The sequence below is a fragment of the Giraffa tippelskirchi genome, chromosome 10 (assembly GCF_054371585.1).
Source record: "Giraffa tippelskirchi isolate mGirTip1 chromosome 10, T2T-mGirTip1v1.2.pri, whole genome shotgun sequence".
NCBI lineage: Eukaryota > Metazoa > Chordata > Mammalia > Artiodactyla > Giraffidae > Giraffa > Giraffa tippelskirchi.
In genome coordinates, this window is record NC_137284.1 from 148,611,956 (window position 1) to 148,631,671 (window position 19,716).

The 19,716-nt window shown below is 39.7% G+C and overlaps 1 protein-coding gene across 1 annotated transcript in view; it reads left to right on the plus strand.

The window, feature by feature from the left end:
- LOC145523659 (maltase-glucoamylase-like) overlaps nt 1–19,716 on the plus strand; it is a 340,029-nt gene that overhangs the window by 264,001 nt on the left and 56,312 nt on the right. The window contains exons 54-65 of the mRNA XM_081534360.1: nt 1,337–1,460; nt 1,566–1,675; nt 1,982–2,136; nt 2,965–3,136; nt 5,871–5,970; nt 7,575–7,687; nt 9,333–9,458; nt 10,191–10,322; nt 10,414–10,512; nt 12,014–12,127; nt 12,710–12,794; nt 16,107–16,224. Of these exons, the coding sequence (XP_081390486.1) occupies nt 1,337–1,460; nt 1,566–1,675; nt 1,982–2,136; nt 2,965–3,136; nt 5,871–5,970; nt 7,575–7,687; nt 9,333–9,458; nt 10,191–10,322; nt 10,414–10,512; nt 12,014–12,127; nt 12,710–12,794; nt 16,107–16,224 (1,448 nt within the window). The remainder of the gene's footprint in view (nt 1–1,336; nt 1,461–1,565; nt 1,676–1,981; nt 2,137–2,964; nt 3,137–5,870; nt 5,971–7,574; nt 7,688–9,332; nt 9,459–10,190; nt 10,323–10,413; nt 10,513–12,013; nt 12,128–12,709; nt 12,795–16,106; nt 16,225–19,716) is intronic.

Below are 19,716 nucleotides of genomic sequence, written 5' to 3' on the forward strand. Positions count from 1 at the left end.
TCAGTCGTGTCTGACTCTGTGCAACCCCTTAGATGGCAGCCCACCAGGCTCCCCCATTCCTGGGATTCTCCAGGCAAGAACACTGGAGTAGGTATCTATCACTGAAACATGTATATTATCATATGTGAAACAGATCGCCAATCCAGGTTTGATGCATGAGACAAGGTTCTCAGGGCTGGTGCACTGGGATGACCCTGACGGATGGGATGGGGAGGGAGGTAGGAGGGGGGTTCCGGATGGGGAACACATGAAAAAAAAAATTGTAGGAACTTTAGAAAATACATCTTACCAAATGATAGTAATTTAAAAAAATCTATAATCAAGCCACTGTAAGAAACCATGTGTGGTTTATTTTTACCTTGTGGATACTGTAAATTTGTTTGACATCACTGTCTATCCTGGTTTGATCTTAACTTTCTCTGTTTCTTTGCTTTCCTTTTCTTATTTCTTAGAAATGCATTTCTTCATGCCGTGTGCATGCTAAGTCACTTCAACAGTGTCCGACTCTTGGTGATCTCATGGACTGTAGCCCGCCAGTCTCCTCTGTCCATGGGATTCTCCAGCCAAGCATACTGGAGTGGGTTGCTGTGCCCTCCTCCAGGGGATTTTCCCAACCCCAGGATCCAACCCAAATCTCTTATGTCTCACCTGCATTGGCAGGCAGGTTCTTTACCACTAGCGTCACTTGGGAATCCATATATTGTTAGCTATTTCCATGACTCTTCCTTGTGAGAAAGTCCATAGGGCTTGGTCCAGCATTCAACTCACTGTTGCTATGGATACCGTGAGCCTCCAGTCTCATTCCTCTCCCTTGGTATTCTTGGCACAATGAACTTACGGATTTACTGAGTCTCTTATGCATTGCTGCTTTCTCTGCTTGGAGTCCTGCTCTTCTGGTCACATGTCTAATCCCTCCTAGTGCGTTAGGGCTGGACTTACCTTTCACTTACCTGGAAGCCCACCCTACCCCCACCCCCACCCCAGTCTTCTAGGCTGGACACTGCGGCTGGTGTGTGTGTCCCCCCAGCCCCTGGGCACACCATTGCAGCACTCATTATATTGTGAGTACCTGGATTTACAAGTAGATTGTAAATTTGCTAAAGGCAAGAGCTGGATCTTATTTATCTGTATTATTATTAACAGTTCCTTGTTGAGTAGGTAATATATGCATATTGGATAGCTGGATAAATGTATGAATAAAAGAAGAATAAATACATGACTGAATGGAATTGTGCACCATCAGAAATTCTTCTTAGAGTAAAATTGGTTACAAATAAATAGAAGACTAGTATTTTCCTTCACTTCATGTAATGCTCATTCTGTGCTGTTGTTATAGGATGTCTGCAGACAGAAATATAAGTGCTGCTGGAAACCTGTGCCAGATACTGCCATCCCCTGGTGCTTCTTCCCCAGGAACTGGGGCTATGAAGTCAGTAATTGGGTTAAAAATACAAGCACGGGTGAGCACTGCTCTAATGTTGCCCCCGGGGATCACTTTATATGGACCAGATAAGTTAACTGCAAAATAAAGACCAAATACTTCTCTCTCCTTCCCTGACCTCTAGTGTCTGCTGCCTGGTTGAGAAAGTTGCCATCACCATCTCTGTTTGGATATGACATAATCGACACCCTCTTCACAGCTGAACATCAGACATCCAATCGTTTCCATTTTAAGGTTAGCTTGATAGTTATCACTGAAGACATCTCTGCAGAGAGTGGAGCCTCCATGCTGGGTTCAGATCATTCTCCTTTATAAGCTCTGGAGGCAGGAGGTGCCTTTGATTCTCTCTGCAGGAATCTCCTCATAGGATGGGCAGACTGATGTTTATTTGATGGGGGACTTGTGATTTTTTTATTTCCTTTTCAAATCAAGAAACCCAGGGTCAAGAATTAGAAGCTATCATTACTGGGGCTTATTTGAGAGTGAAAATTTTTGTAGAAGCTCTAAAAGGAAGTGATCTTTCTGTTTTCCGTCTGACAGATCACTGATTTCAATAACATGCGCTATGAAGTCCCCCATGAAAATGTTAAGCTCTTTGATGGGAATGCTGATGCTTCCAGTTTGAGCTATCATCTAGAAGTCACTCACAAACCCTTCAGCATCAAAATAATGAGGACCAGCAACAAAAGAGTCTTGTGAGCTTTCCAACCTTCTTTGTATACCTTTGAATATACATCCCAGTGAGTGGCATTCATTCTGACTTAATTGCAGGTAGTTGAAGAGATGAATATGACTTGGGAAAATGTTTGAACCTCAAAACTGTCAAAGCTTTTACTGTAAATCATTAACACTGGTAGTCTGTCATGATCGCAGAACAAAGAATACTGAAATGTAATGTGCTCATTTGCTCAGTTATGTAAATACCCTTGTGATTCATGTATATTTTAAAAGTGGTAACGTTACTCTTTTAGATTACCATTTACACTGGAACTCAACTTCACTATTTATCATTCCAAAGTATTATTTCCTGAGAAACTTACCAATAAGCACCTAACAGCCGCTTAAACTTAAACCAGAAATTGTAGTGGAGAAAATATAAGGATAATAACGTCAGTGAAATCTATGCAATCCTGTCACACGTGAATTACCACTCAGCTGTGTGATCCTAGGCAAATTACCTCACCTCCTCAGTCTCTGTTTCCTTGGAATCAAAACAGCCCACTGTTGCTGTGTGTGCTGAGATGCTATTTATAAAGCATCCAGAGTGACGCCTGGCAGGATGCTGATGGAAGTAGATGGATGGGGTCGCATTGAATAGCTGGCCTCATATCTCCAGGGCTGTGCTCCTTGAGAATCAAAGAATCAGAGATACCCTAGAAGGGTCTTCAAAGGTAGCATACAAGCAGATGATAGTAACACCTGAAACACCTGTTCCCTGAGTGGACAGGTAGGGAAGCAGAGAGATTGCTGGCACAGAGAGCTGTTGGTTGACTCCCGCTCTTACTCCATGGCTCTTTCTCCAGGTTGGACACCAGCATTGGGCCCCTCCAGTTTGCCCAGCAGTTCCTGCAGCTCTCCATGCGACTGCCCAGTGCCAACGTGTACGGGCTGGGCGAACATGTGCATCAGCAGTACCGCCACAACATGACCTGGAAGACCTGGCCCATCTTCACCCGGGACGCCACCCCTACTGAGGTGAGGCTCCCGGCCTCCCGCCGATGGCTCACAGCAAGCAATGCCTGCTCTTCTTTCCAGAAAGTAACCTACAGAGTAAAGTAGACCATCAAGTAATGTAACCTACGAGGTTACATTGATATTTTGCCCAATTTATATAGATCTGTTTGTGTTGAAGAATATTTGTTCATAAGGCTTATAAACTCACAATCAGTAATACTGAGTTTTGAAAAGCATCTCACTTTTAAAGGAAAATATATTTTTTTATGAGAAAGTTTTCTTATTTATTTATGGCTGCGCTACATGTGGGATGTGGGATCTTAGTTTCCCCACCAGGGGTTGAACCTGTACTCCTGCAATGGAAGCTTGGAATCTTAACCACTGGACTGCCAGGGAAGTCCTAAAGGAAAATATAATTTAATGATTATATTATAGCCTATTATAATTTAATGATTATATTATATTTTTGCAGAAAAAACATCTGCAAAATACCTTTGTCTTGAGTAACTGAGTAGTGTCTAGGGAAAAGCTTCAGCAGGGGCCATTCTCAGCAGAACTTTGTAGACTAAAAAAAAAAAATGCCTCTTTTGGCTGCTTTGTTCTGCTGATTGATGTGTATTCCAGAGACAGTGAGGTTGGCATCACCTGGGAGCTTGTTAGAAATGCAGAACCTCAGGCCATAGCGCAGACCTACGAATCAGAACCTGCATTTCAACAAGATCCACAAGTGAATCACATGCATATTAAAATGGGAGAAAAGCTGGTTTAGAGCAGTAACTTATTTGTAGTACAGAAGTCCTTCCTCCATCCCTCTCTTCCTTCCTTTCTCCTCCCTCTCTCCCCTTCCCTTTCTTTTCTCTTTTTTATCTTCCCTCATCCCCTCCACCTCTCCTTCTTTCTTTTTAATATTTTTAAAAACATAACCTGTTTTCTCTCCAAGTGAAGCTTCCCTGATGGCTCAATTGGTAAAGAGTCTGCCTGCAATGTGGGAAATCCGGGTTCGATCCCTGGGTGGGGAAGATCCCCTGGAGAAGGAAATGGCAACCCACTCCAGTATTCTTGCCTGGAGAATCCCATGGACAGAGGAGCCTGGTGGGCTGCAGTCCATGGGGTCACAAAGAGTCGGACAAGACTGAGTGACTAACACTTTCACTTTCTTTCTATCCAAATGCCGGTGTCATGAGTCTTCCTGGCTATAATTTCAAAACCAGCCTAATTTTGCATAGGCCTGCTGGCCTTCTGTCCTTTGCATATCATGCTCACTCTCTTTCTCCTCATCTCCTGAAATTTACTCTGATCAGTTCTGTACCAGGGGCTAAGTTTGCAACATCATACCAGGAGCTTTCATAAAGCTTTCTGTATGTTATAATCTCAATATCTTCTATTCTTACAGCACTTATATTTATACACAGTCTCTCTTTTTATATCAGTGCTCATCATAGCCTTGTGAGAGATTCAATACCTTTTTTAAAATTTTAAACTTTTGTATGTTATTTATAGAAAATTTGGAAAATAGTTAGGCATAAGGAAGAAATTCAAAATTGCTCATCATATTCTCTTCTTCTGCCAGCATTTTATTGTGTGTCGTTGCCAATATTTCCCAGTTAAAAAATAATTTGATGTTGGTTGTTGTTCAGTTGCTCAGTCATGTTCTGCTCTTTGAGATCCCATGGACTGCAGCATACCAGGCTTCCATGTCCTTCACCAGGCTTCCCTCCTTCACCATCTCCTGGAGTTTGCTCAAACTCATTCCCGTTGAGTCAGTGATGCCATCCAACCATCTCATCCTCTGTCATCCCCTTCTCCTCCTGCCTTTTATCTTTCCCAACATCAGTGTCTTTTCTAATGAGTCAGCTCTTTGCATCAGGTGGCCAAAGTATTAGAGTTTTAGCTTTAGTATCAGCCCTTCCAATGAATATTCAGGTTGATTTGCTGGAGATATAATTTATACCATGATATTTATCTGTTTAGTGTACAGTTTAATAATTAATAATTTAAAATATTTATAATTTAATAATTTTAGTTTCAGTGTACAATTTAATAATTTACTGAGTTGTGCAACCATCATCGTAATCCAGTTTCAGAATATATTCATTACCCCAGTAGGATCCCTCCTTCTCTTTTAGATTTAATCCCATCCCTACCCCAGTTGCCTACTCCAGACCCAGTCACTAGTCTGCTTTTTGTCTGGATAGATTTGACTTTTTTGGATATTTTACATGAATAGAATTGTGTAATATATAGTCTTTTTGTGTCTGTTCTTTTCACTTACCATAGCGCTTATGAGGTTGCTGAGACTTCCCAGGTGGTCCAGTGGTTAGGACTCTGCATTTCCATGGCAGGGGGCACAAGTTCAATCCCTGGTTGAGGAACTAAGATCCCACATGCTGCACAATGTGGTCAAATAAATAAAATATAAAATAAAATAAAATTGTTTCAGAAAATCAGTTTGGCCTGGCTCAGCCAAAAAGAAAACAACCAAAAAAAAAAATCATTTATGAGGTTGACACTTGTATCATGAATCAGTATTTCAGTTCTTATTTATTACTAATAGCATTCCATTGGATGGATATACCATATTTTGTCTATCCATTTGCCTGTTGATGTTACCATTTCAAAACCTTTTTGGTACAGTACTAAACTACATCAAATGTTTACAGAGCATCTATTGTGCATGGCTTTTGATTTTATTTTAGGATGAATAAAAATGTTTTCAACAGGCACTACCATTATTTCTTTTTATTTTTGTTGTCAGGGCATGATCAATCTATATGGAGCTCACACATTCTTCTTGTGCCTAGAAGATGCCAGCGGCTTCTCTTTCGGGGTTTTTCTGATGAACAGTAACGCCATGGGTAGGAAACATCTCTTTCTCTTGGCAGCGATATGTCTTGGAATGCTGCTTTTATAAAAATGGTTTTCATAGTGAGATCACTGTTTAAAGTTGAAGTTATTACTATATTGGACCTACAATATATTTCTATAGAAACTGAAACTCAAACATAGATTAACCTGTTTACAAATCCAGTTCAAGCTGGAAGCTATTTTCATTGAAAACTGCTTCAGTGTTCTCTATTGATGCAATGTTATCCATAATATTTTATAGGTAATAGACTCCATTGATAGACAGCTTCCAAAGATACCTGTAGATTTCAATGTTAAACCATGCTGTCTGTCTGTAGACAGCAAGGCTGTGTTTTGTAGGGTTTCTCATAGCACACTCCACCTCCCTCCAGTTTCTGGACTAATGGTGCTAGAATAAGAGTACATTTTTATTTTTTAACTGTAAACTCATCTAATAAGGTTTTAAAAAATTTCCTTCAGGCTAAATCACTCACAGATCCCAGGCATTTGTATTTTTATATGGTCAGATTAAAACAGATTTTGTCCTTCTTTCTCTTAAAAAATAAATTCTTCATTAGTATTTTTTTTACTCATTTAATATTTTGATATTTTGATGAACTGAATATTTTGATGAACTGATGAATTGATATTTTGATGAGCTGAATATTCTGATGAACTGATGAATGATATTTTGATGATGACTATTTTGATGAACTGAAGAGCCTCTTGATGAAAGAGGAGAGTGAAAAATCTGGCTTAAAACTCAGCATTCAAAAAACGAAGATCGTGGCATCCAGTCCCATCACTTCATGGCAAATAGACGGGGAAACAATGGAAACAGTGACAGACTTTATTTTCTTGGACTTCAAAAGCACTGCAGATGGTGACTGCAGCCATGAAATTAAAAGACACGTGCTCCTTGGAAGAAAACCTATGACAAACCTAGATAGCATATTAAATAATAAAGATATTATTTTGCCAACAAAGGTCCATCTAGTCAAGGCTATGGTTTTTCCAGTAGTCATGTATGGATGTGAGAGTTGGACTATAAAGAAAGCTGAACCCTGAAAAATTGATGCTTTGAACTGTGGTGTTAGAGAAGACTCTTGAGAGTCCCTTGGACTGCAAGGATATCCAACCAGTCTATCCCAAAGGAAATCAGTCCTGCATATTCATTGGAAGGACTGATGCTGAAGCTGAAACTCCAATACTTTGGCCACCTGATGCAAGGAACTGACTCAATGGAAAAGACCCTGCTGCTGGGAAAGATTGAAGGCAGGAAGAGAAGGGGACAACAGAGGATGAGATGGTTGGATGGTATCACTGACTCAATGGACGTGAGTTTGAGTAGGCTCCAGGAATTGGTGATGGACAGGGAAGCCTGGCATGCAGCAGTCCTTGGGGTCGCAAAGAGTTGTGAGACTGAGTGGCTGAACTGAACTGAACTGAATATTTTGATAAACTTTAGCAATCATCCAAAGAAAAGAACATGTGTGATTTTCAACTCTTTAAAAATGAGATTGAGCCTGTTTTAGATAACTCAGGCATTCATATTCCAGAGATGGGTATATTTCCAACTATAATATTCTAAGAACTCTTATCTTACTGCTTTCAGAGGTCACCCTTCAGCCCGCTCCTGCCGTCACTTACCGCACAATCGGGGGTATTCTTGACTTCTATGTGTTCCTGGGAAATACTCCAGAACAAGTGGTTCAGGAATACCTGGAGGTATGGGCTTGGTGTTTAAATAATTAGAAGGTTGCATGGAGTTGGACACAACTGCAGCAACATAGCATGCCCACATGCACGCACAATCATTATTTATCGCTGTTATCTCATACATTCATTATAAATTAACAAGAGAACAATTAAAATTGTGAGTGAATTATGGATTCCGAATGCTGGGACTGCGAGTCTTTCATTAGCTGGAAACATGTTTGTTTGTTTGGCTGTACCAGATCTTAGTTGTGTAATGTGGAATCTAGTTCCCTGACCAGGGGTTGAACCTGGGTCTTCTGCATTGGAAACTCAGCGTCTTAGTCATGGGATCACTGGGAAAGTCCCAGCTGTTCATTTATTTTGATGCACATTTATTGAGTGCCTTCTATATGCTGAAGAGGCACTGTGCAAGGCTTGAGAAATGCAAAACTAAGTTAGATGCCATCCTATTCCTGTTTTCAAGGAGCTCATAGTCCATCTTTGTATGATGAATAATACCAAAGATTAACATCTAAGGCCACACATCAGCAAAATCTATTCATTCATTCAACAAATAAAAAGAATTAGTGAAAAGAAACTATGTAAAAGGAACTGTACTACTTATTTCCGGTTCAAACTTTAGGGCAGGAAGGAACTTTAGACACCATTTAGCCTAAACTTTCTATGCTACGGACTTCCCTGGTGGCTCAGAGGTTAAAGCGTCTGCCTCCAATGTGGGAGACCTAGGTTCGATCCCTGGGTCGGGAAGATCCCCTGGAGAAGGAAATGGCAAACCACTCCAGTATTCTTGCCTGGAGAATCCCATGGACGGAGGAGCCTGATAGGCTACAGTCCATGGGGTCGCAAAGAGTCGGACACGACTGAGCGACTTCCCCTTCCTTCCCTTCTACGCTACAGACGAAAAGCATCAGGTACAGAAAAATGAAGTGATTTGTTCAAGATGGCAAAGTTTATAATAACATAGGAGAAATATAACAAAGCCTGAAATAGTAGTAATAGGAAGCACCTTATAATTAGTGCTACTAATAAGATGCAAATACACTGCATGGGGACTCAGAGACGTGAGAGAATCTCCCTCCCGAGGCGACTCTCATAAGGAAGGACAAGGCAGTGGCTCTCAGGGAAGATTTAAGACAGGGCTGTATGTGAGATCTTCTCAGAATGTTGGCTTGAGCAACTTATAGAATTGGATTTTAAACATAGTCCATTATTTCTTCATCCATCCCATTCAATATTAATCCTGATGCTTTATGCTTAGCACTTATCACTGTCTGAAATTAGACACTGATGTGAGAGCAGGAATCACTTTTGCTGTATGCCACTATATCCCAAGTGCCTTGTCAATCCTTTGCCACAATATCAACACTTAGACTGAGTGAATGAATGTTGCTTCTTTCTTTCCCCCAATATAATATTGTGATTCAAGCATTACCTGCAAATCCCACTGTTTTCTGATGTTGCTGTTGTCAGGAATACATTTAGGTAGTTAAGTGAGCTGTAGAATTTTGCAAATTGCCCTAGGAGGTTACTCTTGGCTTCAACATTTTTAGATCTGAGAACTTAAGAGAAAATGAAGTGAAGGCAGTATTTTCTGTGTCAGACGTGGTGCTACAGTGTGTATTGTAAATGCTTAGACACTTCTTTATCTTTTCAGCTTGTTGGACGACCATTCTTGCCTCCCTACTGGAGTCTTGGCTTCCAGCTTAGTCGCAGGAATTACGGTGGCATCGATGGATTGAAAAATGTTGTAAACCGAACTCGTGAAGCAGAGATCCCATATGTAAGTTGGAACTTCTCTTATCAACTTAGAAGAACTTCATTTGTTTTGGAGAATGTAGTATGTTGGAGAAAAATAGCACCTGGAATCCAAGAGCCTATCAACAAAGCCCCAGTAGACCTCCATCGACTCAGGCACCCATGACTTTGGGAAATGTCACTTAACCCCTTCACATTTCAATCTTCTCATTAAGAATAACACCTACTTCTCATAGGATGGTATGCAAACACAAAACATACACATGCATGAGTTTGGTTAATTAAAGCTCTATGCCTTTGTTAATTATCTTTGTTAATTATTACTCTCACAGTTTTAGGGCAAGAAGACCAATTTCTCCTCTTGTCATCTATTCTAGTTCCATGTTTAGGCTCCAAGTTAGAACATGTTTATAGCATTACTAATAACTCATTCAAACACACTTTAAAGAGAATTTGTTTTATGTCAAGCATCCAAGTTCTCAAGTTACAAGGATGAACAAGATCCAGTTCCTACTTCAAGTTCTTCTCAATTCCTTATGGCATGCTTCTATTAGTATGAAAAGGTAAACCTGCAATCTAAGAGTGCCGGTATCTTTCAGAAACGATTTCTTTACTTCTAGAATATAGCCAAGTCTAGACAGTTCTGGGATCATTAAGAACTATGGCTTCACTTTTAATCATCAAGAACCAGAGCTATAATATCTTCCATCAGCATGATCCTATTTCTCAGTTCTAATTGGCCAGCACTGTCTTATAGGATGTCCAGTACTCTGACATAGACTACATGGATGAAAAGAAGGATTTCACTATTGATGGAGTGGCTTTCCATGGTCTCTCAGATTTTGCCAACGAGTTACATAAAAATGGACTGAAATATGTAATTATTATGGTATGTTCAAACTCTTATTCTGTTGCCTAATTTTTCCTTTCAAAGTGGAAAAATTTACTAAACAGTACTTATTATTATATTCACTTATTAGAATCCTGGCATCTTAAATAACTCTGACTACCAGCCTTATGTGAATGGAAGCAGAAAGAGAGTGTGGATCTTGGGGGACAAAGGCTTTGTTGTTGGGCAGGTAATTTCTCAAGAAAATTGGAGTAATTACGATCATTTTGGGAAGTTTGTACTTTTGGTATGAAGATGAGTAGGTAGAAAGCAAGTTACAGTATCATTACTGTTTTCATAACTTTAGTGTTTTATTATTACTTTTAGACCAGTAGATGGAATAATAGAATGGTTAAAATTCTGAAGGATTTTTTAGTTGAAATATATTACATATATTAATAACATTATTTAAGTTTCAAGTATATAACATGTTGATTTGATCCACTCATATAGTGTGATGTGACTGCTGTTGTAGTAATAATTAGTACTTCTATCACTTCATATATTATGATTTCTTTATTGTGGTGGAAAAACAAATACCCTGACTCTCCAATACTACAGATAATTGAGAAAAAATATTTTTTAAGATTTATTTGTTTATTCCATTTTTTGGCTGTGGTGAGTCTTTGTAGATTTGCACGGACTTTAGTTGGAGTGAGTTGGGGCTACTCTTTGTTGCGATGTGACTTCCACTGACCACCAAATAACATGAATCATTTGATCTACGATGTTGGCGGAGGAAGTCATAGTGGGGGTGGCTGGGGTTCATTATAAAGGCATTCAGTTAGAATAAAGTTTGCTGGCCCTGCTTTGGGTGGAATGTGGCTACAACTGACTTCTTTGCCACATGTCTGTCTCCTGAGGCCCAAAATGGTCCCTAATTATGATCTACTGTCATCCCCTAGAATGAAGGACCAGGAGTTCAGTCCATTTAAAGGAAGAACTTCAAGCTCTTGAGTTTTAAGAAGCCTCTGCATTATAAATATATATAAATTGCATACATTATATTACTTGAGCATAAAATTGTCCCTAAACTACAATCTATACATTTGCTGGGGAAATGAGCAAGAAAGTATGCACAAAAGCTTATATCCCATAAATTCATAATTTACAATACTTTGGCTGTGGCTGTACCTTTGTGCTATTTGTAGAAAATGTTAAAAGCTACACTTGGATAGGAATAGATAGGAAGAGAAGATAGGGTGAGAAATAATTGGGCCTGAGTAAGAAGCATGAAATTCATTTAATCACTTAAAAAAGATTGCTTATACGCTGAAACCAATGTATTATTTAGAAATATCATTATTCAAAGTAGATTTTAGATTACCTTTATTAAAAACACATTGAAGAAATTTAATCATTCTCTTCTAAAATATTGTCTAGTTAGATTTCCAGTATTTTAAACAGTTTTTTCCCAATTGGCCCAACATAATGAAATTTTACCTTTTTTTTACATAGGAAAAAGATATTTGATGGCTTCTTATCTATTTAATGAATTCTTTTTCCTTTTCTTTTTTCTTTCTTTGGCTCCTTGCTCCTATTTTACTATTAAATTTTAGGAAGAGAGTCACAAATTTTGATTCTTAAGTTATAAGATGCATGGGGCTTCTTGTAGAAGAAATGGTAGCCAGCAATAAATCCAAAGTGAACCATCAAACAGACTAATTGCCACAGCCTTCTTTCTCCTCTAGGCATATCCTGGTTGGACAGTTTTTCCTGATTTTACTAATCCAGCTTGTACTGAGTGGTGGAAAGAGCAGTTCAGTGAATTTTATAATACTCTGGAGTTTGATGGAGTGTGGATTGTAAGTTGTTATTTCAGGATCAAACTTATTTTGGGAACAGATATTCCAAATTGTGAGATAAACTTTGACTCTGATTTGTAATAAAATAGTTTGCTTGACACAGTGGTATTTAAAATCCTTTTACTTAATGCTGAATTTATATGCAGTAAGTTAGACTCCTCAAAGCTCTGGGAAGTTTAATTCTGGATCTGCCACTCACTGGTTATTTCTTTTTGAGAAAGTCCTTTGTTTTCTCATAGCTTCAGCTTTTACCTCCATTAACTGTATTTTAACTTAAAAATACTGTTTTATGAGAAGCTATTAATATGATTATTATTGTCACACTGATTCATTAAAATTTAAAATTAATTATTAGAGAATTATTTCATGAGCATCTTTTATTTTTAGGTGGGGATAGCTGGTGGGGATATTTCTTTGAAATTTAAAAAATTAACTGTTTAGTAAAATCAGGCATCACCTACTTTTAATCCATATTTAAAGAAGTGGATAGAAAATTTGGGGCTTCTAATTCAGTAAGCATTACTCAACAGCTAACTGTGCATCAGTAACATTTTCCATTTTGTGTATTTTGTGTCTTTGTAGGAAATGGATGAAGTATCTAGCTTTCTACAAGGTTCTGATCAAGAGTGTGAAGTAAACAACTTCAACTTTCCTCCTTTCAAACCTCGTAAGTTTCTACTTGTTTCCTAGTGATGGAGGGATGCTGCTGCTACTGCTAAGTCGCTTCAGTCGTGTCCGACTCTGTGCGACCCCATAGACAGCAGCCCACCAGGCTCCTCCACCCATGGGATTTTCCAGGCAAGAGTACTGGAGTGGGGTGCCATTGCCTTCTCCGGATGGAGGAATGAGACGTGTTTAAACAACCTCGATAGTACTCGGTGTGGCCAGGAGCAATCTACTTGCCAGTTCAAGGGACTCCCCATCCAAACACCCTGACCACTCTGACCACTCTTCTGCTGGAGACCTTGCTTCATTGTTCGGTCTCTGATTACCTTTTCGTTGCCATAATCCAAGGGCAAGCACATGGTGGAAGCCATACCTCCTGTAGTTGTAGAGTTTTACATACTTCTACCCTGTTCACTGTCTCCAAACCCTTCATACAAGTGGTTCAATGTTAAACTTTATAATCAGAGAATATCAGAATACATTAAGGTACCAACTACCTGCCATTAAAGTAAATCTTTATTTTGTTAACTTTTCTTTTTTAAAACATTTTTATTTGTGTACTTATTTTTGGCTGTGCTGGGTCTTCATGATGCATGCGGGTTTTCTCTAGTTGTGGAGAGCAGAGGCTACTCTCTAGTTGTGGTGCACGGGCTTTTCATTGCCGTTGTTACCCTTCTTGCAGAACACAGGCTCTATGAGCTCAGGCTCAGTAGTGTGGCGTGCTGGGCTTAGTTGCCCCATTGCATGTGGGATCTTCTTGGACTAGGGACTGAATCCTTGTCTCCTACATTGGCAGACAGATTCTTTACCATTGAGCTACCAGGAAAGCCTTTTTTTAAAAAAAAGCTCATTAGCAACAGTTTAAAGTATGATTCCTTTTAGGTCCTTCCTATTTTTAAGGCCTGTTTCTACTGAGTTTTCCAAACCCTGATTTTGAAAGAGTGTAAGTGTGTGAAAGAGAAAGAGGAAGAGGGAGAAACAGTGTATGATAGATTACGCTGGAATCTGGAAACAAGTGAACATCTCAGTGGATAAACACAGTTTACTCACATAATACTCTAGTGTGGGACGTGTGACTCTCATCCAGCAATGATTCAGGGATCTAGTTACTTCCACAGTCTGTTCTCCCATCTCAGGGTCCTTTGCTTCTAGCTTTCTGGGTGAAAGAGAGGGTAGAGGGGTTCTTATGGACACTCCTGGAAGTGGGGTGTATTTAATAAGCTCACATTCCTTTGGCCAGACTCCAATAACATAGTCTCAGCTTAACGTCAATGAAAGTGTGAAATATTCTCCCAGGAAGAGAACACAGACTTGCTGAGCCTCTGGCCAGCTTCTGCCAGTTTATTCTGATTTGTCCACTTCATGTGCACCCTTGGACCAAGGTTAGCCGTTTCTTTAGTCCCTTTTGGACACTGCAGGAGTGGAGAATTTTTCAGGCAGAGTCCTGACTTTCAACCTTTTAGCTTTTTGTAAAATCTACTGTTTGCTTCTCTCGCTTATTCTTTTCTCTTAATTAAAATATTTTGTTAGCCATGCTGGGTCTCGTTGCTGTTCTCGGGCTTTCTCTAGGTGCGGTGAGTGGGGTCTACTCTAGATTGCCATTCACGGGTATCTCATTGTGGTGGCTTCTCTCGTTGCAGAGCAGGGGCTCCAGGCAGGTGGGCTTCAGTAGTTGTAAGTGTGGGTGCAATAGTTGTGGCGTACAGGCTTGGTTGCCGCACTGAGTGAGGTCTCCCCAGGCCAGGGATCAAACCTGTGTCCTCTGCGTTGGCAGGCAGATTCTGGACCACCGGGAAGTCCCACTTCTCGCTCTTAATCTTCATCCTATTCTGCTCAGTCTATGTTCCCTCAATTTTTTTTTCCCACTCTGAATCAGCTTATCATGTTTCCCTTTTAATCTCTTAATTTTTTTCTTGGCCAAAACTGAGTGTTTTCCTCTACAGAAAATGGCAATCCTATCACCTTCTACTTGCTTCTGTTGAGCACCCCATTCTCTACCTGCTGGTGCTTAGTCTCCCGATGTGTAAAGAACCAGCTGCTTTGTCTCGTAGCTGGTTTGCTTCTTGCATTTTCAGGACTGGACAGTATACATTAGCATGATAAGATTTAGATAAATTAACATTGACCCTGGAAAAATTTTAGTGTCGTTTCTTATAATTGAAGTCATCGTGAATCTCATTCCACGATCTGAATTGTGCCAGGAACAGAATTTTCGTTATTTCTGAAAAAAAACTTTCTGAAACTGTGCCTCATACTGAGGTCCTACGTGCAGGCAAGGCTTCATGAAAGAGGGTCCCCAGTCATTGGCCTTCAAGGAGAAGGGAAAAGAAGCAGGTGCATAAATTAGGAGTTTGGAATTAGCAGATACAAATTACTATGTATAAAATACATAGCCAACAAAGTCCTACTGAACAGCACAGGGAGTTAGATTCAATATCTTTTAATAAACCATAATGGAAAGGAATATATATATACATATATATATAACTGGATCACTTTGCTGTATACCAGAAATGAATACAAAATCATAAATCAGCTATATTCAATAAAAGCTAATAAATAAAAAGAAAAAAGGCAGAAAATATTGAGCATCTTAGGCATGAGAAAGGGAAAATACAGAAATAGTAGTGGTTTCTAGAGGCAAGATCTGAATTCTTATTCATGAAACCACTCAAATATCTTATCTCATTTTTAAAAAAAAATCTAACTCGGGTGTGAATATCTACAATATAAAAGTGAAAATGTTCACTACACTCATACCTGTTCTCTATTCTTCTTGACAAAATACATGTCGATAAACACAAGTGCTTTGTTTATATTTAAACTCAGATGAACCATTGCTCTGAACATGTTTTCTCACTTGCCTAAGTAGCATTCTTTGTGAGCTCATGGAAATGCAAATTAATTCTAATGATCTAGCTCAGGGTAGGCCCCAGGTGTGTGTGCTCAGTCGTGTCTGACTCTGTGACCCCATGGACTGTAGCCCACCAGGCTCCTCTGTCCATGGGATTCTCTAGGCAAGGATACTGGAGTGGGTTGCCATTTCCTACTCCGGCGAATCTTCCTGACCCAGAGATCGAACCCACATCTCTGGTGTCTCCGGCATTGGCAGGCAGGTTCTTTAGCACCAAGCCACCTGGGAAGCCCAGGCCAAAGGTAGGAAGTGGCATTTAGGATATTTAAAATCTGGAAAGGATTTTGTCAGGTGGAGACTGTCAGGGAAGGTCAGTAACCAGGAAGCAAGCGATTGGGTAATTCTTTTGTTACAGTTGGTGGACAGGGATGTGCCTCACAGATGGGTGTTTTCCCACAGGAGTTCTGGACCACTTGCTTTTTGCAAGAACCCTCTGCATGGACACAGAGTTTCAAGCAGGCCTTCACTATGATGTCCACAGCTTGTACGGCTACACCATGGCAAGAGCCACAGACTCGTAAGCATAGGTTTTCCTCCTAATTCCAGATTTGGGGAGGTGGGAGGTGAAGGGTTTCTCTTGTCTCTCATCACTGTATATTTCAAATATTTTTGTGGTTATAGGCATATAGAAACTCAGATCTTACAGGATATTTAAGAGGTTTTCCTCATAATCCCAGGTTTTCATGCAGGATTATTTTTGATTGGCTTCATTATTTTAAAGATTGGCTTCATTATTTCAGGAACTTCATTATTTTGAAGATACTCTAAGGCAATAACATACAAGGTATTTAGAGGTCCCAGTTGGACATTACTTGCTTGGGTCGTATTACTCTATGTATTAAGATCACCACATTTGGGCTGCCTGATTCAGCCAATAAAAATACAGGCTACTCAGTTAAATCTGCACTTGTTGTTGTTATTGTTCAGTTGCTCAGTCTTTTCTGACTCTTTGTGACCCCATGGGCTACAGCACACCAGGCTTCCCTGTCCTTCACCATCTCCCAGACTTTGCTCAGACTCATGTCCATTGAGTCGGTGATGCCATCCAGCCATATCATCCTCTGTCATTCCCTTCTCCTCTTGCCCTCAATCTTTCCCAACATCAGAGTCTTCTCCAGTGAGTTGGCTCTTCACATCAGGTGGCCAAAGTATTGGAGCTTCAGCTTCAGCATCAGTCCTTTCAGTGAATATTCAGGGTTGATTTCCTTTAGGATTGACTGCAAAGGATTCTCAGTAGTCTTCTCCAGCACCACAGTTCAAAAGTATCAATTCTTCAGTGCTCAGCCTTCTTTATGGTCCAGCTCTTACATCCAAACATGACTACTAGAAAAACCATAGGTTTACAATATGCTTAATGTGCCAAAATCTTATTATTTTTTGATATTCTTTTTTTTTCTTGCTGGACTGTCAGTTTTTAAGATTAAAGGTGCCCATGTATCCCTAGTGTACAAACTAAAAACATACTTGTTGAATGAATAAATGCTGGGCCTGAGGAAGAGAAGGTCAGGGTGGGCCCCTCAGAGACCTAATTCTAGAGGCAGAGTATGTGTTGATTTTTTCTTCCAGCACCATTTTGCCATCATGACTTTTTATTAATGTTGAATCATCCAGATCAGAGTAGATCGTTGTCTAGTAAATGAAAAGTGTTTATTTTAATGAAAGACAAGCTTCAAGAAGGACACACATTTCTGATTTTCTGTCTTGTCTTTTCTGGCTTCATTTTCTCTTTCTCTACCTTTCATGAGAAATAAACTAGATGAATAAGACTCAGTTTCCCCATCTTTGAAATGAGAGACTTGGATCAATGTTTTCTGTAGCAGCAGTAGTGTTAGTCACTCAATCGTGACCGACTCTTTGCGACCTCATGGACTGTAGCCCACCAGGCTCCTCTGTCCAAAGGATTCTCCAGGCAAGAATACTGGAGGGGGTTGCCATTTCCTCCTCCAGGAGATCTTCTAGACCCAGGGATTGAATCAAAGTCTTCTGAACTTCAGGCAGATTCTTTATTTACTGTCTGAGCCACCAGGGAAGCCCATAGTCCCTTCCTATAGGCCCTTCCTTTTTTATCTGTACACTTAGATGCTCCAGTCTAAGGATGGAAGGTAAGAGGGAGAGGGGATAAATGGCCAGGGCAAAAAGGAAGAGTAAGGAAGGGTAGTAGGAAGGAAAGAGACTTTAAATTGCATTATTGTTAGTGTCTCCATGTGACAAAGTGCTTTAACATCATGATGGGATTGATTAAAACATTCTACTAGCTATGGTTGAGAGTTAAAAGGTAACTATGACTGAGTAAGGAGTAAGCACACTTCTAACTTCCCTAGGTCAGGCAGAATGACCTAAATTTCAAGAGAACTGTGGAAATAACCATAACTTAGCCTTCAGGTGGGGGGCAGAGATGGCTGAAAAACAAATGGGATCTGGGGATCAGGAGAACTTAAGTCTTGTGGCTTCCCTGGTGGCTCAGATGGTAAAGAATCTGTGTGCAGTGCAGGAGACCCGGGTTCCATCCCTGAATTGGGAAGATCCCCTGGAAAAGGGATTGGCTACCCACTCCAGTATTCTTGCCCGGAGAATTCCATGGACAGAGGAGCCTGGTGGGCTACAGTCCATGGGGTCGCAAAGAGTAGGATGGAACTAAGCGACTGACTTTGACTTTCACACTAAGTCTTAGATCTAATGAGTATTTGGCTCCATCTTAGCTGGCAGTCCAGTCTGGGGAAAGTGGTTACTGATGTACCCAAAGGAGGAAATTCACTTCCATCTAGGCTGAAAGCAGAAGACCAGATTCTCTCAGAGATCAGAACCTGACCATAAATAGATCAAACATGAATGGTGGGAAAGAGGAATGAAAGGATCTCTGAATAAGACTTTATCTCTGAGCTGGGAAAAAACAGTTATCTCCTCTATGTTACCGTAACGACCCAGCTCTAAGTAAACTGTGACTACAGATAATGTCATCCCTGTTTGAGTTTCACTCTATAAAGCTAAATGTGTTTCTTCCATGACTGATGACTGCAGAAGGCAATAATCCCTCTGACCAACAGCAATAAGGGCAAAGGGTCTGCCAGTCTAGATCAAAAGAGAGACAAGGACGAGAGTTGAAGAGTGTGTCCTCTCCTCCAACCTACTCCCATCTTTTGGTCATTGAATTGTCAGAATAGAGCACGTCTTTTTCATGAACCAGCCTCCTAATTCAGAATTTTCCCCCTTTTGTCATTATAAGTCACTCTGTGTGTATAGACTCTCCATAAAATCCTTGGGAATGTGAAGTAAGGAAGCATTGGTGGTTGTGTTGGTGTCTATAAGGAATTACCTGATGCCTGGTGTCAACTTTTTCTCAGACCATGTATTGAAAGGAAAGATGAAAGAACTGGCCTGCAAAGAGCTAGCAGCAATTGTGTTACTATCAAGTGTTATTGTCTTGTAGTTGTATTATTGTTCAATTCTGGAGTCTAAAGGAAAGTGTGAACAAAGAAAGATGGCAAGGGCCTTTTAGTAAAGCACCTACATAAGAAAGTGTGCAGAATAGAAGCTAAGAAAATAGCCTACATCTAACAAAAATATAAATATTTTCCTTGTATTACATATAAAACATGTAATAACATATTACATATCAAATAAAACTATATAGAAAAGACAGCAAAGGAATTAAAAATAGAATTCAGAGATAATAGCTTCAGGATTCAGGGTAGGATAATATATAGTTAATAATATTATTAATAATATTAACTATATGCAATTATCTTTCTGAATTCTGTTTTTAATTCCTTTGCTCTCTTTTCTATATAGTTTTATTTGATATGTAATATTTTATGTGTAATACAAGGAAAATACTTTATATTTTAGTTGTTTTTAACTTTATAAAGAGTGCCATATATCATCTTTGACATTTCACTTGCATTTTTTATTCTCATTTCAATTATTATTTTGCATAGATTACAAATTTCTCATATTGGACATTGCTAATAATAAGTTGTGAAGCTTCAGAGGAACCACGTGCTTGGAGCCC